Genomic DNA, 20,967 nt, shown 5'->3' with positions numbered 1-20,967 from the left:
TTTTATTAATTATTGTTAAGTAGTGGTACAGAGGGGTTTCATTCAAATGTGTCAGTTTATGTTTCAGGATTGCGACTTGATTCTTCTTACATGAATTCCTTCTCTTTTTTAAACATCTTTTTTTTGTGTGTCTATCTTGTTTTTACTGATTTTGTTGAGTCATCTATTTACAATCACTTGTAGCTCCCTTAGCTTCCTAAGATAATAATTTACTGTTCTGTGTCACACAATTCATAGATCTCCATGTCATCAACATTGGTTGTTGGGTTATTCTTGTATTCCTTTGGTAGTGGTGTCATGGCTCCTTGACCTGTTTCATTACTGTGTTCAAATTTAGAGAAGTGCTGGGTGCTGGTAATCCTAGCTACTCAGGAGGCTGAGATCTGAGGATCACAGTTCAAAGCCAGCCCAGGCAGGAAAGTCCATGAGACTCTTTTTTTTTTGGTTGGTCGTGGGGCCTGAACTCTGGGCCTGGGCTCTTCAGCTCAAGGTGAGCGCTCCACCACTTGAGCTACAGCAACACTTCCGGTTTTCTGGTGGTTTATTGGAGATAGGAGTCTCGTGGTCTCTTCTGCCTGGGCTGGCTTTGAACCGCGATCCTCAGATCTCAGCCTCCTGAGTAGCTAGGATTACAGGTGTGAGCCACCAGCGCCTGGCATGTCCATGAGACTCTTATCTCCAACAAACCACCAGAAAACTGGAAGTGGTGCTGCGCCTCAACTGGTAGAACACTTGCCTGGAGGTGAAGAGCTGAAGGACAGTGCCCAGGGCCAGAGTTCAAGCCCCATGACCGACAAAAAAAAATTAGAGAAGCAATCACCCTGCTATGACTGTCTTCACTGTCTTTGGGACAGAAAAAACTTTTCAGTCAGGAGAGTGATTCTAAGGTACTGTCAGATGGTTTCTGTAGATATGCACATTCTATGCTTCTTGGTCAGTCTTGTGGGAGAGGAATTCTGAAGGTCATATGTCTTTTCTTAATCCCACAGAAGTAAGCCAGGTGCTGGGAGCTTCCTGTCTGTTTTGCTTTAGTTAGAGAATGGGCAAGCTTGTGTGTCTTCCCTTAGTCTTGCAGCTGTACTGGTTGTTTGTGGGGGGTATTGGCACTTGCTTTCTGAGGGAGTGCTCTCAGGAGGATGCTGAGGAAAAGGGGAAAGTGAGGCATGCAGAAGGCTGTGGTACCTGCATATCACATGTGTGGTGGTCTCCCGGGAACCTTCCCAGGTGGCTCTTGAGAAGAATGGAAATGGTTGCTATGGTCAGTGGCCTTTCTTCCTCACTTCCAGTCTCTCCTAACATCTCAGCTGTGCCAAATACCTCAATAATTTAGGTGTAACCAGGAAGCAGTACCTCTCTTGGGTAGTGTTATCCCGTGTGAATGAGGGAGTCAAGCACTTACTCATGACACTCTTTTCCCCCACCCCATCAACATGAATTCATTTTGTAGAATGTAATGAAGCCAACAGAAGTATTTGTTCAGCTAGAACATGCTTTCTGTTCAGTCGGAATCTAGTCCCATGCGGTGGTGTGTGCATTCTCACGTGCACTCAATGAATAAATGCTCATTTCTGTGTGTCTTCTTTCCCTTAGGATGAGCCTAGCTCTGGCATGGATCCCTGCTCTAAACGGTACTTGTGGCAAACAATTATGAAGGAGGTTCATGAAGGCTGTGCTGCAGTGCTGACCTCTCACAGGTGAGCTATGGCCCACCTGAAGGCTCTTGGAAGGAGACAGAGTAGCCATCAACACTAAGAAGTTTGTCTTTACAATATTATGGTGGTGAGATGGTTGCTCTTCTCTATTATGTACTTTAGGAGACTGAAGCAGAGAGGTTATGAAACATAACTAAGGCCACACAAAGCAGGGGGTAGAGTTAGAATTTGAGCCTAGTAGTCTAAATCTATAGACCACACTCTGGCCTTTTCCTTGCTGCTGCTCAAGGGTACGTTCTAGTCTCCCTCACTGAGTTCTGCCCAAATGACACTTCATCACCTTCCTGTCCCCATTCGCATCATATTCAGAAGATGGTAATGTCCAAAGTGAAAACCTAACTTGTTTACTGAATCTGATCCGACATTTGTCCTTATTGCAGAATTAAATTTGTAATTAGAATTCTTAACCATTGCTTTTTTCCCCACTTTATGATACACTTGCTGTAGGCCACATGACATTACAAATACAGATTTTATAAGACTGTGTCATGGAGACTGAATAATAAAGTTTACCTACTAAAAAGTCTGAAGTGTAATGAAGATTAGAGTTTAAAGATTCCACTTGCTGTATCAGGAACTATTAAGGATCTTGTTGTTTACCATCATTTTCTCCATTCAAAACTCCAGATCTAGGAAACTATTGATCTTCTGTCTTTATAAATTTTCCTTTTATGGATAGTTCATATTAATAGAATTATATAATATGTAGTATTTTTATTGAATTACACTTGTACTATAATTGTATTGAATTATAATTGTATTTGAATTATGTAATGTGTAGTTTTTGTATTTGTTTTCAATTTACCATAGGTTTTTGAATGTACATCAACATTTCTTTTTTTGTTTTTGTGGCTGTTGGGCTTGAACTCAGGACTTGGCAACTGTCCCTGAGCTCCTTTCAGTGAAGGATAGTGCTCTACCACCTTGAGCCATAGCACCACTTCTGGTTTTCTGGTGGTTAATTGGAGATAAGAGTCTCAGGGACTTTTGTGTCCCAGTTTGGCTTTGAACTTCGATCTTCAGATCACAGTTTCTTTTTTCTCTTTTTTTAAATTCACAATTTTTAATACTTTTTTATTGTAAAAATACTGTACAGAGGAGTTACAGTTACATGAGCAAGGTAATGAGTACATTTCCTATCAAGCATTGTTTCCTCCTCTTTTGTTTTTCCCCTACCATCCCTTCCCACCCACCTCCACGACTACACTCCCCCCACCTCCTGTCTAAATTGTAAAGTTTGTTTTCAACATAGTGTCTTGTACACCTCATTGTTACAATGGGTCAACCTGTATCCCTATTTAAGCATTTTATTTTTTCCCTTCTCCTCCCAAATTAGAGAAGAAGTAAGCCAGGCCCAAAGAAATATAGGTCCCATGGTTTCCCTTATTTGCAATAACTAGTATATGTGTGGGACAAGCAGAAAAGGTCAAAAGCTATGTGTATATGACCAGAGAAGATGATGTTAAGTGAAATGAACCCCAAGAAAGGGTCACAAGTAGTTCTTTTTTCTTTCTTGCTATTGTTTCTAATGTTTTTATAATGTACCATGTGATTTTTTTTTGCTTCTTTGTATGTTCCTCCCCCATGGCATAACCCCTGTTTTCACTGTATTTGATGTTGGTGCCCTGCATCTGGTATATAGATCATAGCTTCTTAAGTAGCTAGAATCACAGGCATAAGCAGCTACAGCCCAGTAGTTATCAACTCTTTTCGTTGTTCAGTAGTACTCCACTGTATAGCTAGACACGTTTTCTTCATTCACTCACTAGCTTATGAGTATTCAGATTGTTTTGAATTTGAATAGTTTTATTGGTGTCTTTGCATGTAAAAATGTATGTTTTAATTTTTCTTGAATAGACTAATAGGATTGAATTACTGGGCAGCATAATAAGTTTCTGTTGAAGAAACTGATTTTTTTCATATGCTTATTGGCTGTTTTCATCCACTTTTTAGTAAAATATCTATTCAAAAGTTTCCCCCAGATTTTTTTGTGTATGTGTTGTATATATGCATGTGTGTGTGTGTGTGTGTGTGTGTGTGTGTGTTTGTGTGTGTGTGTGATGGTCCTAAGGCTTTAACTCAGGGCCTAGGTGCTGTCCTTGAGCATTTCTGGTACTCTCCCACTTGATCTGTAGCTATACTGTAAGGTTTTGGTGGTTAATTGGAGATATTAGTCTCATGAGCTTTTCAGCTGTGCTGGCTTCAAATCTTGATCCTCAGATCTCAGCTCTTCAGCTAAGATTATATGCATAAGCCACCAGCACCCTGGCAATAATTTGTTCTAAATCAATTCTGTGCCTTTTACAGAATGTTATATAGTAGACATCATATAGTATGTAGCCTTTTGAGACTGGGTTCCTTTATTTACCTCCCTTGTATCTTTTCATAGTTTTGATGGCTTATTCTTTCTTTCCCTTTCCTCCTTCTTCCTTCCTTCCCTCCATCTCTCTCTCCCCTCACTGCTTTCCTTCCTTCCTTCCTTCCTTCCTTCCTTCCTTCCTTCCTTCCTTCCTTCCTTCCCACCCTCTTTCTTTCTTTTTTTTTCTTTCTTTCTTTCTTTATTTTGTTCTTTCTTTCTCCTTCCTTCCTTCTTCCTTCCTTTCTTTTATTAGTGGCAATGGGTTTGAATTCAGTCTCTTTGCTTGTGTAGGAATGCTTTACCACTTAAATCATATTTCTAGCTCTGCTATTCACTGGCTATTGTTTTTTGTGTGTCGGTCCTGGTGCTTGAACTCAAGGCCTAGATGTTGTCTCTGAGCTTTTGTGCTCAAAATTAATACTCTATCTCTTGAGCCACAGCTTTACCTTTGGCTTTTTGATGGTTAATCAGAAATAAGAGTATCATGGGCTTTCCTGCTTGGGTGGCTTTGACTGTGATCCTCAGATCTCAGCCACCTGAGTATCTAGGATTACAAGTATGAGCCACTGATGCCCTCTCTTGTTCAGTATTCCTCTCCAGTCTCCATGACACATATATGTGACTTCAGTTGTATATACACACACATATATATATATACACATATGCAAAAATGTATACACACATATACACATATACATGTGCATACCATGGTTATACAACATTTATCTAGTACAGGCTACCTCATCAGATTTTACAGGTGTTCATTTCCTGTTTGCTCAGCTCCAAAATGATCATATACATCAACTGTTACCAGGCATGGGAGTTGTCTAATGATCCAAACTGAGTGGACCCCTTTCTATTTTGTTGGAATCTGCTGAGTTACATGGTCTGCCTTTCCTGGTAAGACCTGCCTACTGATGGCCCTGGGGATGGAAGACAACATCTCCGGAATTTGTAGGTCACAGATAAATGCACCTTATTATTGTGCATTTAGCAATGTGTCTCTAATGTGCTTTTCACATTAGCTTGTGCCTTAGATCAATTTCCAGTATACTGAAATGTTTGTGTTCTGAATTTGATCCAGCTTATTGAGTACATCACTTGGATATAGCCAGAAGTACTACTCCTGATTTTTGCTTTTGTTTTTGTTCAGCTTCTCTTTAGAAATAAAATTTTACATGAACACAAATTAAATTAGATAATTATTCTACTTTATCACAATGTGTATAAATTCTCACAAAATTCTCATCTCACTCTGCCAGTTCTAGGAACGGCACATTTTGATGTTCATTTTGCTGGCATGCTTAAGGCTTGATGTAGAGGCATGGGTTTTGAAACTAGGCAAAATGGCTCACCATCAAAATTATTTTATTTTTCACATAACATACAATTATTGTAGGCTGCTCTCAACAATGCCATTTTTTGTATCTGCAGTTTTTCTTTGTATCTTCTTATTCATTGCTTTCACCTGAATGATACACATATACCAATTGATTTGGGTAAATTTTATTCATTCAATGCAAAGATCTGATTGATTGATTCACTGTAGATGCAGAATTGGAAAATTTATGGTTAATTTTGTTTCTAAAATGATAGCCTTCAGTTGAGAAGATGTGTTTCAGTTGGATAGTTTTCTCTCAGCATTATCTCTTACTACCTCTAGCTCCTTCCCCCATGGCATCTTGGGAAAACATGTGGCAAGAACCTCAATGGTAGGAACTTTCTATCATATCATTTACAGCAGGGATGGGAAATAGGCCAACCACAAGTGACCATACATCCAACAATGATATGTGAATTCTAATATAAGGCATTACATTTCTCTATTCCCTTAATCATTCTCGCACTCTACCTACCTATCCACTAATGGGAGTCATTGCTTGTTTGTCTTTTTGATTGGCTTGTTATTTGTTAATTTGTTAGTTTTTAGTAAATGACCAATAATTGCTTTCATTTTTGAACAATTTCTGGCTTTGTATAATCTTGCTTTAGAGACAAAATCCCTCTTTCTATCCTCTGGATTCATATTTTATTATATCCATAGTTTTATAGCATTCTCTTAAATTGCTGATCTCAAATTACTTGGAAATGATGAGTCAGTTATCCTGAAGTTGTAATTCATATTTGTTTTTGTCAGGTCTTTTTTGCTCCTAGACTTAATTGCACTAAAATTTGTGGTCAAAGTGTTGGTCGAACTCCATCCTTGTGAAGGTTCCTTTTCCTCCTGGTTATTGGTTTTCATTTAGATATCCAATCAACTGACTAGGCTCATTTGTCTACCTGGATAGGAATCATGGGTAGACTAGGAGAATCTCTCTCAGTATTGGCAGGCAGTCTCAGAAACTTGAAAGCCCTTGGCTGAGTGGTTGGATGGGTAGAACCTAGAGACTTACAGCTCTGAACCTTAACACCCAGCAGACTATTGCCTTAGGCTTCAACAGGAACTTAATGGTTTTAGACACTCAGATTGAAGGTTTATTCCTCTGGGCTTTAACCATCAATGACCCTAGCATTGGACAGCTACTATAATGCTCTGCTTTCAGTAACAATGAATTATGACAGCAGATAGCCACAACTATGGAGCTTTCTAGTGTTACAGCTCTCAGCTCAAGAGCTACAATTAATTACAGCTTTTATCTCCAGAAACCTTGGCTCTTAAGGCTCAGTGATCAGGGCCTGTAGTTTCTTGTCTTTAGTTCTTCTTAGTACTTTTTGCTTCCATGGCCTTTGCTCCAGGCCATTGTTGCATTACCTGCTCTGTGGAATTCATCAGTTGCTGTTGCATTGCTACTGCCATGTTTGGATGTCTGCATAGCTACTGCTGCCTCAATGCATGCTGCTACCTTCACTACCTACTGAGATAGCTAGAAAGAAAGGGTGTCTGCATCGATCATGGCAAACCTTTCACGTTTGTACCAATCATGTCCCTTATGCACATGAAGAACTGGGTGTTCACCAATCACATGCTTTCTGCTAGGTCGCTTGGGGAAGCACTCCACTTCTGACCTGAGTGGAAATGGCTTTTGGTACACCTTTAATTCATGGAAGCTTGTGACAGCACAAACTCTGATATAAGCTGTTTGGAACCGTTGTAGTTGTGAGGCAAAGGTAAACGTGTGCTTCAAAAACAAACAACTGGGCCTGGGAAGTTGGCTCAGTGGTAGAATGCATGCTTGAGGCCCTGGGTTCAATTCTTCAGCACCACATATGCAGGGGAAAAACAAGTGGGAAGTGGCGTTGTGGCTCAAGTAGTAGGATGCTAGCCTTGAGCTCAGGCTCCCACGACCTACAAAACAAAAACAAAAAACAAGCAACTTTAATTGCCATGTCGCTTCCTTGAAGTATGTGGAGACGATTTAAAGCAGCTGGTTCTGCCATGAGCGTAGTCTTGCTGGTTGCTTGGTTGACTGTCCTTGACTCAAGCTAGCTAGGTACTAAGGAAGGGTGTTACAACCGCCAATTAGGCAGTCAAATCTTAGTTTGAATGAAGGAAAAAGTAAACATTGAAAGGATTGCTTACAACAAATGCTAAAAATTAACATCAATAATGCTTTAACATTATTTAATAATTTAATATGTAATAATTTAATAATATTCTAACAGTACTGAATTCCTGTCTTGCCCCAGGAAGATGTGGTTCTGTAATCTTTCTCACATTTGTCTAATGTACATTTAAGGAAATGGTATAACAGTGATTTCATATTCTACCTATAATATAGTTATCAGAATGACAAATGGTCTTTTTAACTTGGAATTAAAAAAAACAGAAAGATACATTGCACAAAAAAGATACATAAAGCCCATTTAGAAGGTTTGTAGCACATCTTCCCTATACTTGGCACTTAGCTCTTATCCCAAAGAAAACTTGAGTTGTGTTGGCTCCCTCAGGACATTTTTTTCCACTCAGAAGTTTGCATGGTTGAGCCATACTACCTCAAACCAACCTAAGCCTCAGATCATTCCCCTGACTCCACTTTCTGGTCTATCAGTTGTCCATATCACCATGGTTAATGTGACTGGTTACTTCTGTGCCTATATCCTACCTCAGAGAAAGAAAGGAAAAGAAATTTCAGGGCAAGTGGTTTTCCTTATTTCAAGATTACTCAGAAATTGCAAGCACCCCTCCTCCTGCCCCAGTCACCTCAGCCTGTTACATGCCCACATTGAGCTACAAGGAAGGCTAAGAGGTAAAACCTTCAACATCCATTGACCCAGCTAGCAGCCTACTTTAGAATGTTAGCTAAAAAATAAAAGTAACACATGCTACCTATAGGGAATTTGGATAATATAATGTGACATCAAAAGAAAGAAAATCTACCATTAATTATTTTCAAATATTGGTAGTCTTTTTTGTGTCTTCCAAAGATACATTTTTCACATAATGTGTGTGTGTGTGTGTGTGTGTGTGTGTGTGCTGATGCAGGCATTTGAACTCAGGGTCTGAGTATATTTTTTGCTCAAGGCTAGAACTCTACTTCCACAGCTCCATTTCCAGCTTTTGGGTGGTAACTTGGAGATAATTTTTACATCCTTTCCTGCATGGTCTGGCTTTGAACTGTGATCCTCAGATATCAGCCTCCTGAGCAGTCTAGATTGTAGGTGTGAGTCACTAGTGCCCAACCTGAGCAATTACTCTTTAGTATGTATCATCTGCCATACTATAGTCTTAGTTTTCCTTATGTAAACAATTGACTCTAGAGAAGCTGACTTCAAGAGTTAATGCAGGGATTGCACTCCGATTTATATGAATATTTTATTATCTGACTATGGAACATTTATCTATTTCCAAAACTTCTCTAAATTTATATTTTACATTTCTGAGGGAAGGGAACTTAATGCCAAGTGGATTTTCAAAAAGTTATGCTGTTTTACTCCATTGTCAGTATATGAGATTATTTGTTTAGAATTATAGACAATCATGTGTATTTATCTGAGTATTGTTTATTGATTTGAGAAATCATTGTTTTTATAAAAGGAATGTGATAAGGAAACAGAAAATTTCCAGTACAAAATAGAAAAAAGAAAGTATATGTGATAAAAGCCTTTCTGGCTAGAAAATAGTTTTAAAATAAATTCACTTTATGGTTAAGTTTATAATTTGTTAGTATTTTTATTAGTCATGAGTAATTCTTTGAATTTTTCTGTGTGTCATTTCCTCCTTTTATGTATTGAATTTATGTTGTTTTATTTTTAAATCCCATATGACTTTGTAGTAAGTATAGAAACCCTACTGTTATTCTTGGTGTAATTTTCTTTTCAGTGCTGGGCATGGATTAAATCAGGGTCTAACATGCACTAGAAAGGCACTTTATCATTGAGCTACGAGTACCCCAACCTCTACTGGTTTAAATATTAGGTATTGTTTTCCCTTGTTAGAAGCTTGTAGTTTTTTATTGTCATGTATATCAACCATCTCTTTAGTTATGCTTAGAAAGCATGATTCTACTCTCCAATCATTTATGCATAAAGCTTGATTCATTTGGGGACTCTTCCCTGACCCCTGATGTTATTGGCTTTGCAATTATTTAATGAATTATCTAATTTTTCCCTTGGTTGTTAACAAATATTTATGCATTTTGGAATATTCTTCCTTCATGACTTTTTCAACAATTTTCTTCCTCTAAATAATTTTAAAGATGTATATTTTAATTATTAGCCATCTTTCTCATGGTGTGATTGTATTTTGATTCATTATAACATATAACTCATATGATAATAATGAATTATAAGTCTTTATAACAAATATATTGAAATAATCTTACATTATAATTTACATCATAATCACAAATCAAAATATATTTGTAAAATTTAAATTGTTATTTACTGTTATAGTATAATGTCTTTTTATACTTTTGTAATAAATTTACTAATAGTTTAGACATATGCTTATTGTTATTGTTTACTATGATTTTACACTATTTAATTTTCATATTATAAATTTTCTCATTTTTAAAATTTTCATTCTTTTCATTTTAAAATGCCCTTTCCTGTTTTTTTTTATTGTCAATGTGATGGATAGAGGGGTTACAGTTACATAAGGAAGGTAATTAATATATTTCTTATCCAACTTCCCCTTCCCTCATGTTTCTCCTACTTTCCCTCCTCACCACCCCATTCCCACATTGTAACATATCATTTCCAACATATTGTCTTGGGTATATCACTGTTGCATTGGTTCCTTCTTGTCCTTTGTCTCACCATTCTGTTGTTCCCCTTTTCTTCCCTAATTTAAAGAAACGCATGTACAATAGCAGGGTAACAAAATCAAATACAGTGACAACAGTGGATATACCATAGGGGGAAGAACATACAAAAGAAACAAAAATTCACGTAGTACATTAAAAACAGCAACAACAAAGAACATCCTCTTGTGTCCATGTCCATGAACAGAGCTATTGAGCTGTTCTGCTCATCTGATAAGATTATCCTAGAAGTATACTAATTATTGAAAATAAGGGAAACCATGGGACCTATGTTTCTTTGAGTCTGGCTTACTTCACTTAATATAATTTTTCCCCATTTCCTGTTGTTTTAAGATTTCACTTTTGTCTGCGAGAAAGCATTTTATTTTTTGTCATAAAATATTCACATTTTGGGGTAAGATCATTTCATATTTTTGTGCTATTGTGGAATAGTTCTTTCCCATATGTAATTTTTACTAGTATTCCTGGTACATAGAAATTCTAATGATTATTTTTAAGTTGTGTAATTGACTGGAAACATTTTATTTGGTTGTCACCTGGTATCTATTTTAATTTGAATATTTTGTGCTCATGATATTTTTGCCTCCATTTCTTTCTAGAGTGTAAAACAAGGTTTTGTTTTTTTTAGAACATGGCATATTTTAATATTTTAATTTTCTTTCCTCCCAGCATGGAAGAGTGTGAAGCCCTTTGCACCAGGCTGGCCATAATGGTTGATGGCAAATTTAAGTGTCTTGGCTCCCCTCAACACATTAAAAACAGGTACTCTGAGCTTCCTTTACTCTATAAATACTTCCTATCAAATCACTGGCCTGAGGCAATTATAACTGAGGGTGCTTTAGTCTGGAAAATTACCTGTTGACATGTAATAGGAGGTAAAATCCCAAAGAAATTAAAGGGAGTATTTACAAAACCATAATAATAAGTAAGTAAAAGACACAGTAATTCTAAGATGGGTTCCATAAAACATTTTGCTTTCTTTCCAGGACATTGTACCTGTGCTAGCATAAGATCATTGCAGGGTGATGATAAAATCAGGATGAGAAATGACCCCTTTATACACAAAATGTCCACTTAACTCTCAGCCACAGTGAATTGGTATCCACATTTTATCAAACACTGTCAAGAAATATTAAGAAGCTGACATTTAAGACAAGAAAGAGTGTTGTGATTAGTTTTCATTTGAACTAATGATGTTACTCTTTTTTATTTTTATTTTTTACTGTAAACATAGTATACAGAAGGGTTACAGTTACATGTGTAAGGTAATGAGTACATTTTCTATGGAACATTGTTACCTCCTCCTTTGTTTTTCCTCTACCATCCCTTCCTTCCCCAAGTCCCCCTCCCACCCAAGTTGTAAAATTTGTTTTCTATATAGTGTCATGTACATCTCATTGTTACAATGGATCATCCTGTATCCTTGTTTTTCAGCATTTTGTTATTTCCCTTCTCCACCGTATCTCATGTCAGTGCCCTGCATCAAGATGTTACTCTTACGTTCAAAATCTAGCAGATCTCTTCCTGGTTAATTATCCTTCCACATCTTTTTACCATTTGTTTTTGGTAGTATAATGCATGATCTTGTTACTAGTTTCTGTGAGCAGTTTTATGTCCTGATTATAACTCTTGTTTTTGGAATTTCCTGAATTATTTTTTAACTTGCTCTAATTTGTTGTTTAGCCATAACTTTTATATAGTTGTTTATGTTGATAATTATATCATTGATTTTTATTTTTTCAGCAGTTTGTGTATGTGTGTATGTTATGCATGCATGTATGTGTGCATGCGTGTGTGTGTGTGTGTGTGTGGGTATGTGTGTGTCCTGGGACTTGAACTCAGGGCCTGAGCTCTGTCCCTGTACTTTTTCACTCAAAGCTGATGCCCTATCATTTAAGCCATAGCTCCACTTTCAGCTCTTTTTCTTTTTAGTAGTTTATTGGAGATAAGAATCTCATTGACTTTCCTGCCTGGAGTGGCTTTCGAACTGCAGTTTTCAGGCACGTGAGTAGCTCATAAGTTTGAGCCATCAGTGCTTGGCTATTTCTTCAACATTTTGAAGTTAGATTTCTCAATTTCAGGTTCATTAATAAGTGTGTGTGTGTGTGTGTGTGTGTGTGTGTGTGTGTGTATGTGTGTGTTTAGATAGATAGAATTTAAAGTTTTACATTATGGAGAGTATTAGTAATATTTTAGATCAAGATGGCATATGATGTAGTGAACATAGTATTTCCAGTGTCTTAGAGTTAGGCTAGGACTATCCCAGTTACTGTTGCTTGGGAGTTTGAATAACCACTTTCTGGATAAACCTTAGAAAATATTTTTAATAAGTATCATCAAAATAATAATAATAATATTTCATACTCTCTAACCTTTGTGATTGCTTATTTGAAATTTTATGGTCTATTATATTGTCTATTCTGATTTGTTTTATTTGTTAATTGTCAGTTGTGTAGTTGGGTAAGTTATGATGAAGTGTAGTTACTTGACTTTCATCAGGCATACTAAAGTGGATTACAAAAGTTAGCGAGTCAAGACACCTCCTAGAGTTATCCTGTGGGTGGACTTGGCCCACAGTTTAGAGAGTGTCTGCTTGCCTCTAAGACTTGGTCACCTAGAAATTGATATATAACATAGTTATATAACCTATATCTATATTATTAGAGCATATGAACTATGTAACTATACTAAGAGCTATCTTTTTGCCAGACACCAGGGGCTCACATCTATAATCCTAGCTACTCGGGAGGCTGAGATTTAAGGATTGTAGTTTAATGCCTATCCAGGTAGACAAATCTGAGAGACTTATTTCCAATTAACCAGCAAAGAACTCTAAGCGGAGGCATGGCTTGAAGGGTAAAATGCCATCCATGAGTGAGAAAGCCAAGTGAGAACACAATGCTCTGCATTCAAGCTGCTTTGTGAATTATTCACTGCAACAATGAAGTTAATACCGCTTTAAAAGCAATTTATGAAATTTGTATGTTTCTGTAATAAGCAAACCTATAATGACTACAGATGTTTCCATAATATTGTTAGGAAATGAAGGATAGTGTGTGCAGGAATCAGCAGCAGTGAGCGGCAGCATTATGCAGGCCTTGGTGTGGAGGAGAGAATGCAGGATGACCCTTCCTCCTCCTCCCCAGCCCTCTTGCTCCATGCACATCCACCAAGTACCATAGAAGAAAGTGCTCCTGTAGAAGGGCCTCTGGGGTAGGGACAGGAGTCTCTTCCTTAGAGACTGTCGATAACAACTCTGCAAGTAGTTGTAAGCATTGCCATGGCTGCTGGTGCTGTTTTGGGATAGAAGAGACTGCCTCCCTCCTGAGGGTCCTCAGTATGATTCAGTCTTGTGTCCTGCCTCTAGAAATTCAGCATAGACGGATTCAGTGGGGACCCTGAGTGCTGTGTGCTGAGGACCCTGCTAGGCTCCTGCAGATAGCGACATTGGAGCAGAAGCAAGAGCCCTGCTCTGGTTTGCCCAGCATGGCCTTCCCACAGCCTCTCTGTCCCTTTTCTCAGCTGTCACTGTGGGCAGCCATGAGGAGGGAATATGGCTGAGTACACTGAGGACAGGCCATAGCCTGGCCATGATTACTGACTGCTTGTGTTTGATTGTATGTGACTAGAGTGGCAACTGCTTGACTGGCCATCTCAGTACTGACCCTAGCACATTGCAGGAGCCAAAACAAAGCCCAGGGTTGGTGGCTCACTTCTGTAATTTAGCTACTCAAGGAGGCTGAAATGTGGAGAATCACAGGGGAAGGCCAGACAGACAGAAAAGTCTATGAGAAGCTGTCTCCACTATAACCAGTGGAAAAGCAAGGATGGAGGCATACCTCAAGTTGTTAAATGCCAGCCAACAAGCAAGATATAAGAGTACAAGGCTTTTTTCTGCATCTGTTGAGATAACCATGTGATTCTTCACTAGCCATACAACAGACAAGGTCTCATATCTAAAATATACCTGGAACTCAAAAACTTAAATCCCCCAACAACAAATCCTCAAAGAAACAACTGCCCAATAAATAAGTGGGCTAAAGACTTAAAGACAAGCTTCTCTGAAGAGGAAAGAAGGATGACCAATGGACACATGAAGAAATGCTCGACCTCTCTAGCCATAAAAGAAATGCGAATCAAAACATTGACATACCACCTCACTCCAGTTAGAAAGGCTATAATCAAGAACTCTAATAACAACAGATACTGGAGGGGATGTGGACAGAAGGGAATTACTTCATTGTTGGTGGGAGTGTAAACTTGTTCAACCACTTTGGAAAGCAGTATGGAGGTTCCTCAAAAGACTCCACATAGAGCTCCCCTATGACCCAGCAATCCCACTTTTGGGCATTTACCCAAATGATCACAAACAAGACCATCCCAACGCTACCAGCACAACTATGTTTATTGCAGCATTATTTACCATAGCTAAGATATGGAACCAACCCAAATGCCCCTCAGTAGATGAACGGATCAGGAAAATGTGGTATATAAATACACACACACACACACACACACACACACACACACACACACACACACACACACAATGGAATTCTATGCCTCCATCAGAAAGAATGACATTGCCCCATTTGTTAGGAAATGGAAAGACTTGGGAAAAATTATATTAACTGAAGTAAGCCAGGCCCAAAGAAACATAGGTCCCATGGTTTCCCTTATTTGAAATAACTAGTATATGTCTGAGACAAGAAGAAAAAGTCAGATAAGTTGATGTTAGGTGAAATGAACCCCAAGACAAGGACTCTAATATTTTTTTTTCTTGCTATTGTTTCTAACATTTTTATAAGATATTTCTTTGTTGCTTTGTATGTCCCTCCCCACGATAGAACTCCTGTTTTCACTATATTTGATGTTGGTATAATTTGTGGAGGGGAAGGGAAAAAACAAATTGTTTAAATATGGATACAGGTGGACCCATTGCAACAATGAGATGTACAAGACGTTATGTCGAAAAATGAACTTTAAGCTGGGCGCCGGTGGCTCACACCTGTAATCTTAGTTACTCAGGAGGCTGAGATCTGAGAATCACAGTTCAAAGCCAGCCTGAGCAAGAAAGTCCGTCGGATTCTTATCTACAATAAACCACTAGAAAACTGGAAGTGGTGCTGTGGCTCAAGCTGTATAGCACTCGCCTTGAGCTGAAGAGCGCGGGGAAAGCACCCAAGCCCAGAGTTCAAGCCCCACGACCGACCAAAAGAAAAAGAAAAAGGAAAAAGGAACCTTACAACTTTGGCTAGGGGGGTGGGGTGGGGTGGGAAAGAGGGGAACAGAGCAGGGGGAGTTGGAGGGGGAGGATGTGAAGGGATGGGAAGGGGAAACAAAGGAGGAGGCAACAATGCTTGATAAGAAATGTACTCATTACCTTGCCCATGTAATTGTAACCCCTCTGTATGGTATTTTCACAATAATAATAATGATAATAAAAAGAGTACAAGACATTAAGCCAGGCACCGGTGGCTCACGCCTGTAATCCTAGCTATTCAGAAGGCTGAGATCTGAGGATCATGGTTCAAAGCCAGCCTGGGCAAGAAATTGAGTGAGACTCTTATCTCCAATAAACCACTCAGAAAACTGGAAGTGGCGCTGTGGCTCAAGTGCTAGAACGCTAGCCTTGAGCTGAAGAGCTCAAGGACAGTCCCCAGGCCCAGAATTCAAGCTCCACAATTGACAAAAAAAAAAAAAGAAAAAGAAAAAAAGAAAAAGAAAAGAGTACAAGGCCTTCAGTACAAATCCCAGAACTGCCATTTTTTTTAAGTTAGAATCAATTCTTAGAAATGCAAGCAATGACTTGGAACAACAGCATGCTGAGAACTCAACTAAGCTTGTAGCTGATGACAGGTTTCAGTAGAGAATTACTGGAATCAATGAGGGTCTTGTAGTTTGAGGCTGATGGAATATGAAAAGAGAGAAAATGACAAAGAAATGGTGAAGGGTTAGGATGAGAGAAGAGCATCTAAGAAGAACGCAAGATTGGGGAGAGAGCCTGAGTTTCAAGTGAGACCTAAATGTTGAGATTTTCCATGGGTCAAAGCAGGCTGGGGGCAAGGGTCTGCTCTGAGCTATGTTTGGCTGAGAAATACTTGCTTAAAAGAAGTGAAGCCAGGAATGTGGACCACAGATGTGGAGTTGTGTCCTTGCTGACTAGAGGGCAAGGAGAGAACTCAGACTTTGCTAAAGGACTTGTGTCCTCCGCCCCTTCCCCCTTCTTGGGTATAATATGTTCTGAATGGAGTATTTTCAACTGGTTATTGAAGTGCTGTTATTGAGTTGGTAAACATTTTGAGGTTTGTCAGTTCATATACTACCGACCACTCAGGAGAGAATATCAGTGGTGTAGCTCCTTTGGACAGCTAACCTACAGTTTAACAAAATAGATGCTAGGAAGCTGGAACATGAGATGTCTGTTCTGGAGGGGGGAGGTTAGTGGGTTGGGCAAATAAAGAGAGGAAGGGTACGAATGCAGCCAGGGAGAATTATGAATGAACATTGATCAGTGAATTGATTGACATTGATCAAGATCCATTGTACTCATAACTGACCTGTTGAATTGAAACCTTCTTGTAAAACTACTTAAAGATACTAGTACTACTAGTAATTGATAATAATAGATTGACTTCCAAAGTACATATACCCAAAGCTCTGTGGACATATCAAGCAAGGGCAGGAGAGATCTTTCTGATGTGAGCCATTCAATCAATTCAGTCAAGCCATTGTTTCCACTCTATTCGTATTTGTCCTCAAGTGATTATTTAGAAATTGGGGAAGGTGGGAATTGAACCCAGCATGCTGGCTCCACCTGTTCTGTAATGTGTGTCTTCATGATGAGCCATGTTGAACACAACATGAACTGGGTAGCCTGCTTAGGGAGGAGCTGAGACTCAGTGACTCCAGAGCCCACAGGCTTGACTGAGCATTCTGGCACTTTCCCAGAGCCAGAGGTTGAGTCATACCAACTAGTTCCCCTGCTAATTCCCTGGTGGATTGTCTTCACTGTTTCAACATTTTCTCCAATCTTATCAAGACTCCATCACTGCATGTTTAATACATAATGTCTGATTTCTTCAGCCAGGAGAAGCTACCTATTAGCCAGATATGATCTTAACAATTTTCTAGTTATTTCTCACCATTTTCTTCCTTTTGTCCTCACTCTGAAAAAGAAATCCCCCCTAAACCATACATCTATTAGATAAAAACACGATCTCCTTTCCTTCTGAGACCTTCAGCAAGTGGTTTTCTGCTCCCACGTTTCCAATTTTGAACACTTTTTAAAAAAACTAAATGATGAACTGTATTTATTTGAGTACAACAGCATTAAGGATAGCCATTTAAGCATATTTAATTGCTTTAACATTCATTTTTGTATGTAGTGAGAAACCAGATAAATCTGGTTATTGACATTGATTCAGGGGCTCTAGTTTTTACATTTGGGTTGTCTCAAAATGGCTGCCACTGCTCCACCCATAGTTATACAGCAGACAGGGGGAGGGAACACAGAAACCCAAAAGGTGTACATGCCAGCCATATATCTATTGTTAAATTGTTTCTTCAAACCTAAGCACATTCAGTAGTTCACACTTCAATTCTATTGATTCCCTCCCTGTGAGCTAATATCAGGTATTTAGACTTTAAGCTGGACACTTGCTACTTCAATAAAGTTAGGTTTTGTTCTTGTGGAACATGAAAAATGAATGTTCAGTGAGCTCTCTGAAGTCTGGCTCCTAACCTTGATTGGGTCATTCTTTCTCTGAGCCTGACTTACTTCACTTAACCTCCAGGTTCATTTTTCTACATATGATGGATGAGTAAAATTCCTTCCTATATGCATGCATATATATGTGTGTGTATATATACACACATATATGTATATATGTGTATATGTGTATATATGCGTATATACACACATACATATAAATATGTATATCCACACCTACCACAATGGGTACATTCAGAACCCGCCTTTTGAAAGCCAACAACAGCTTCAGGCTACATCTGTTTGCTTTTCTGCCATTTGAACCGACTGAAGAAGGATGCTTAAATCTGCCTAGAGAAAAAGATCTCCCATTCAGGAGGCTGAGACCGTAGTCTGAAGCTAGCACAGGCCAAAAAACGTCCACAAGACTCCATCTCCAAAGCAATCAGTAAAAAGCTGGCCTACGTGAATGGCTCATGTGGTAGAGCACCAGCCTAGCAAGCAAAATGAGCAAGCATGAGTCCCTAAATGTGAAATTGCTACTGCATTTCTTTTGTCTACAAAAAGAAGAGATTATGTTATCAAATAATGAGATGGCTTATTAAAAATAAAATAGATAATGTGAAACATTTATGTCCTTTTCACAAATGGAGAAATTTGTACATGTGACTATTTAATGGTATCAGACATATGGAATGATGAGGCTCTGAATTGCTTTTCTTTACATTTTACTTTGTATTTAGGAATCATATACTTCAATTGCTCCTGCTAACTCCCACATTCCCTTAACTAGAGGTAAACTTTATTGAGACAGAGACAGAGAGAGGGAGAGAAAGAGGGAAAGAGAGAGGGAGAGATGTTAACTGAGCCCACATCCTTGGCATGTTCTCACCCCAACTGACATGTGTAATTTGTCATCTCATTTGTTTCCTCACCATTGTGTGGCATGAACAAAAATTAATGTTGTTCTCACATAATTACCCAGGAGGAGACTCTGATTCACACACCCTTTTCCTGCTGGGTATTTCAGTTGGATGCCTCTAGGCTTGAAAATACAGATCATGAGCCTCCCAGAGCTGTTACTCACAAAAAAGAAAATCTCTGCTCTCATTTTCTAATACTTTCTGTGAGAAATAAGCAGACTGCTTTTCACCCAGATTGACGATAGGAAATACAAGTGCAGTAACTGCTTCCATTTTATTTATCTATTTATTTATTATTGTTACTATCATTAAGTGGTTGTACAGAGGGATTGCATCTCAGCAGGTCAGCTTGTAAGTACAACACATGTTGATCAATGTCATCCCTTTCATCATTCTCCCTATGTCTCCCAATCCCACTTATCCCCTCAAATTTCCTAGTTCCGTTTTCACATATATCTATTGAATATTGTGACTGCATTTGTCCATCATTCCTCTCTCTATTCATCTACTCCCTCTCTATAATTCCCTTCCTACCTTCTTGGTATTCATTTTGCTGAGCTGTGAGTTGTTCAAAGGAGTTACACCATTGAAATATTCCTCAGCACTACTGTACTTTAGTTGGTATGTTTGTGTATATATGCATGACCTTTATTTATATATTGACACATATATATTGATATATGTTTATAATTTAGATCTAACTTTCACATATGAGGGAAAACATATCCTTTGTCTCTCAGAGCTAGACTTAATTCACTTAATATCATTTCCTCCAGGTTCACCCATTTCCTTGGATATGACAGTAACATTTTTCCAGTTGGATGAAGAAAATTCCATTATATACGGGTGGACACACATATATGTATATACACACATACATATGTGTATATGTGTGTAAATACATATGTATTTGTATGTGTATGCATCTCTATATCTCCCTATATATAGATCACATTTTCTTGATCCATTGGTCCATTGGAGGATTGTTTTCATATGTATCCATAACTTGGCTATGGTGAATGGTGGATCTGCTTCTGTTTTAGATGTTGGACATCTTTGTTAGGGGTTCAGACTAGTGATACCTTTGAAGCCACATGCATTTATAAGGCTCCCTTATTAGAGATGACAAAGATGTAATTCCTGAGTTCAAAAAATTCAGAGTATAGTATCAGACAGAAACATACTAAATGAATCAGTGCAGCCCAGTGGAAATAACTCTACTGGACTGGGAAATACAATGCTGTGTGACGCACCTCAGTTTAGATCACCAGCCACCACTGCAGTGCTGTGAGCTGACAGAGATCGAGTGGTAAATAAGTATGAGGCTGGCTGGAAACGGGTAAGCCACACCAATAAAACATATGTAAGAAAGGCTAGAAATGCGGTGAGATTGCCTTTAGTGCACATGAGGGTCAGGGCTGGGTAAAGTAAGAGTGCAAATCCAGTGTTTTAAAGGAGAGTTTGGCATGGGCAGGTTCATGGACAAAGAGGCATTTGAGACACAAGGTGTCAGCTAGGAATGTATCAGCCACAGGGACACAAGAAAATATAACACAAGTTAGGAACAGATTGGCTGAAAATGGGGTAAAGGTTGAATAGCGGGTCATGAACTTCTAGATACATTTTGGATCAACTCCCCAAATGTGAGGTTATAATTCTTGGGTTAAAAAAAATTTGGGATATAGAAGAAAGCCATGAGAGAAGGAATGGCCTCTTGAAAAGCTGTCTTTGTTCTCTAGCAGGGAGCTAAATAAGGTGAACTCAAGTCAGCTGCTGCTAGAGCAAGTGGAGAAGATAGCAATGATGTAGGAAACGCTGCAGAAAAATATAGGATCAAGTAAAAAAGAAACAGGAAAGTGTGGAAAGAGAAGGCGTTCTGGGTATTGAGTATGCTCACTGGATGCACTAGAAGGCTGCCACCATGAAGAAGAGCTGTTGAGATCTGTCCCTGTGTACTTTCTCTACAGCAGAAAGGAGAGGAAAGGAAAGCCAGAGACTAGGGTGAATTTTGTCATTTTATAACATGGGGATGGGTAGTTGATCTCATCAAAGTTTTGAA

The 20,967-nt window shown here is 38.6% G+C and overlaps 1 protein-coding gene across 1 annotated transcript in view; it reads left to right on the top strand.

Annotated features, from left to right (window-relative positions):
* Abca13 (ATP-binding cassette, sub-family A (ABC1), member 13) overlaps nt 1-20,967 on the top strand; it is a 394,418-nt gene that overhangs the window by 350,654 nt on the left and 22,797 nt on the right. The window contains exons 58-59 of the mRNA XM_013024383.1: nt 1,591-1,694; nt 10,944-11,036. Coding sequence (XP_012879837.1) covers nt 1,591-1,694; nt 10,944-11,036 — 197 coding nt within the window. The remainder of the gene's footprint in view (nt 1-1,590; nt 1,695-10,943; nt 11,037-20,967) is intronic.

Source organism: Dipodomys ordii, unplaced genomic scaffold (assembly GCF_000151885.1).
Source record: "Dipodomys ordii isolate 6190 unplaced genomic scaffold, Dord_2.0 Scaffold76, whole genome shotgun sequence".
In the NCBI taxonomy this organism is placed as follows: Eukaryota; Metazoa; Chordata; class Mammalia; order Rodentia; family Heteromyidae; genus Dipodomys; species Dipodomys ordii.
Note: the sequence above shows the minus strand (reverse complement) of the source record. Positions and strands in the feature narration are given on the sequence as shown.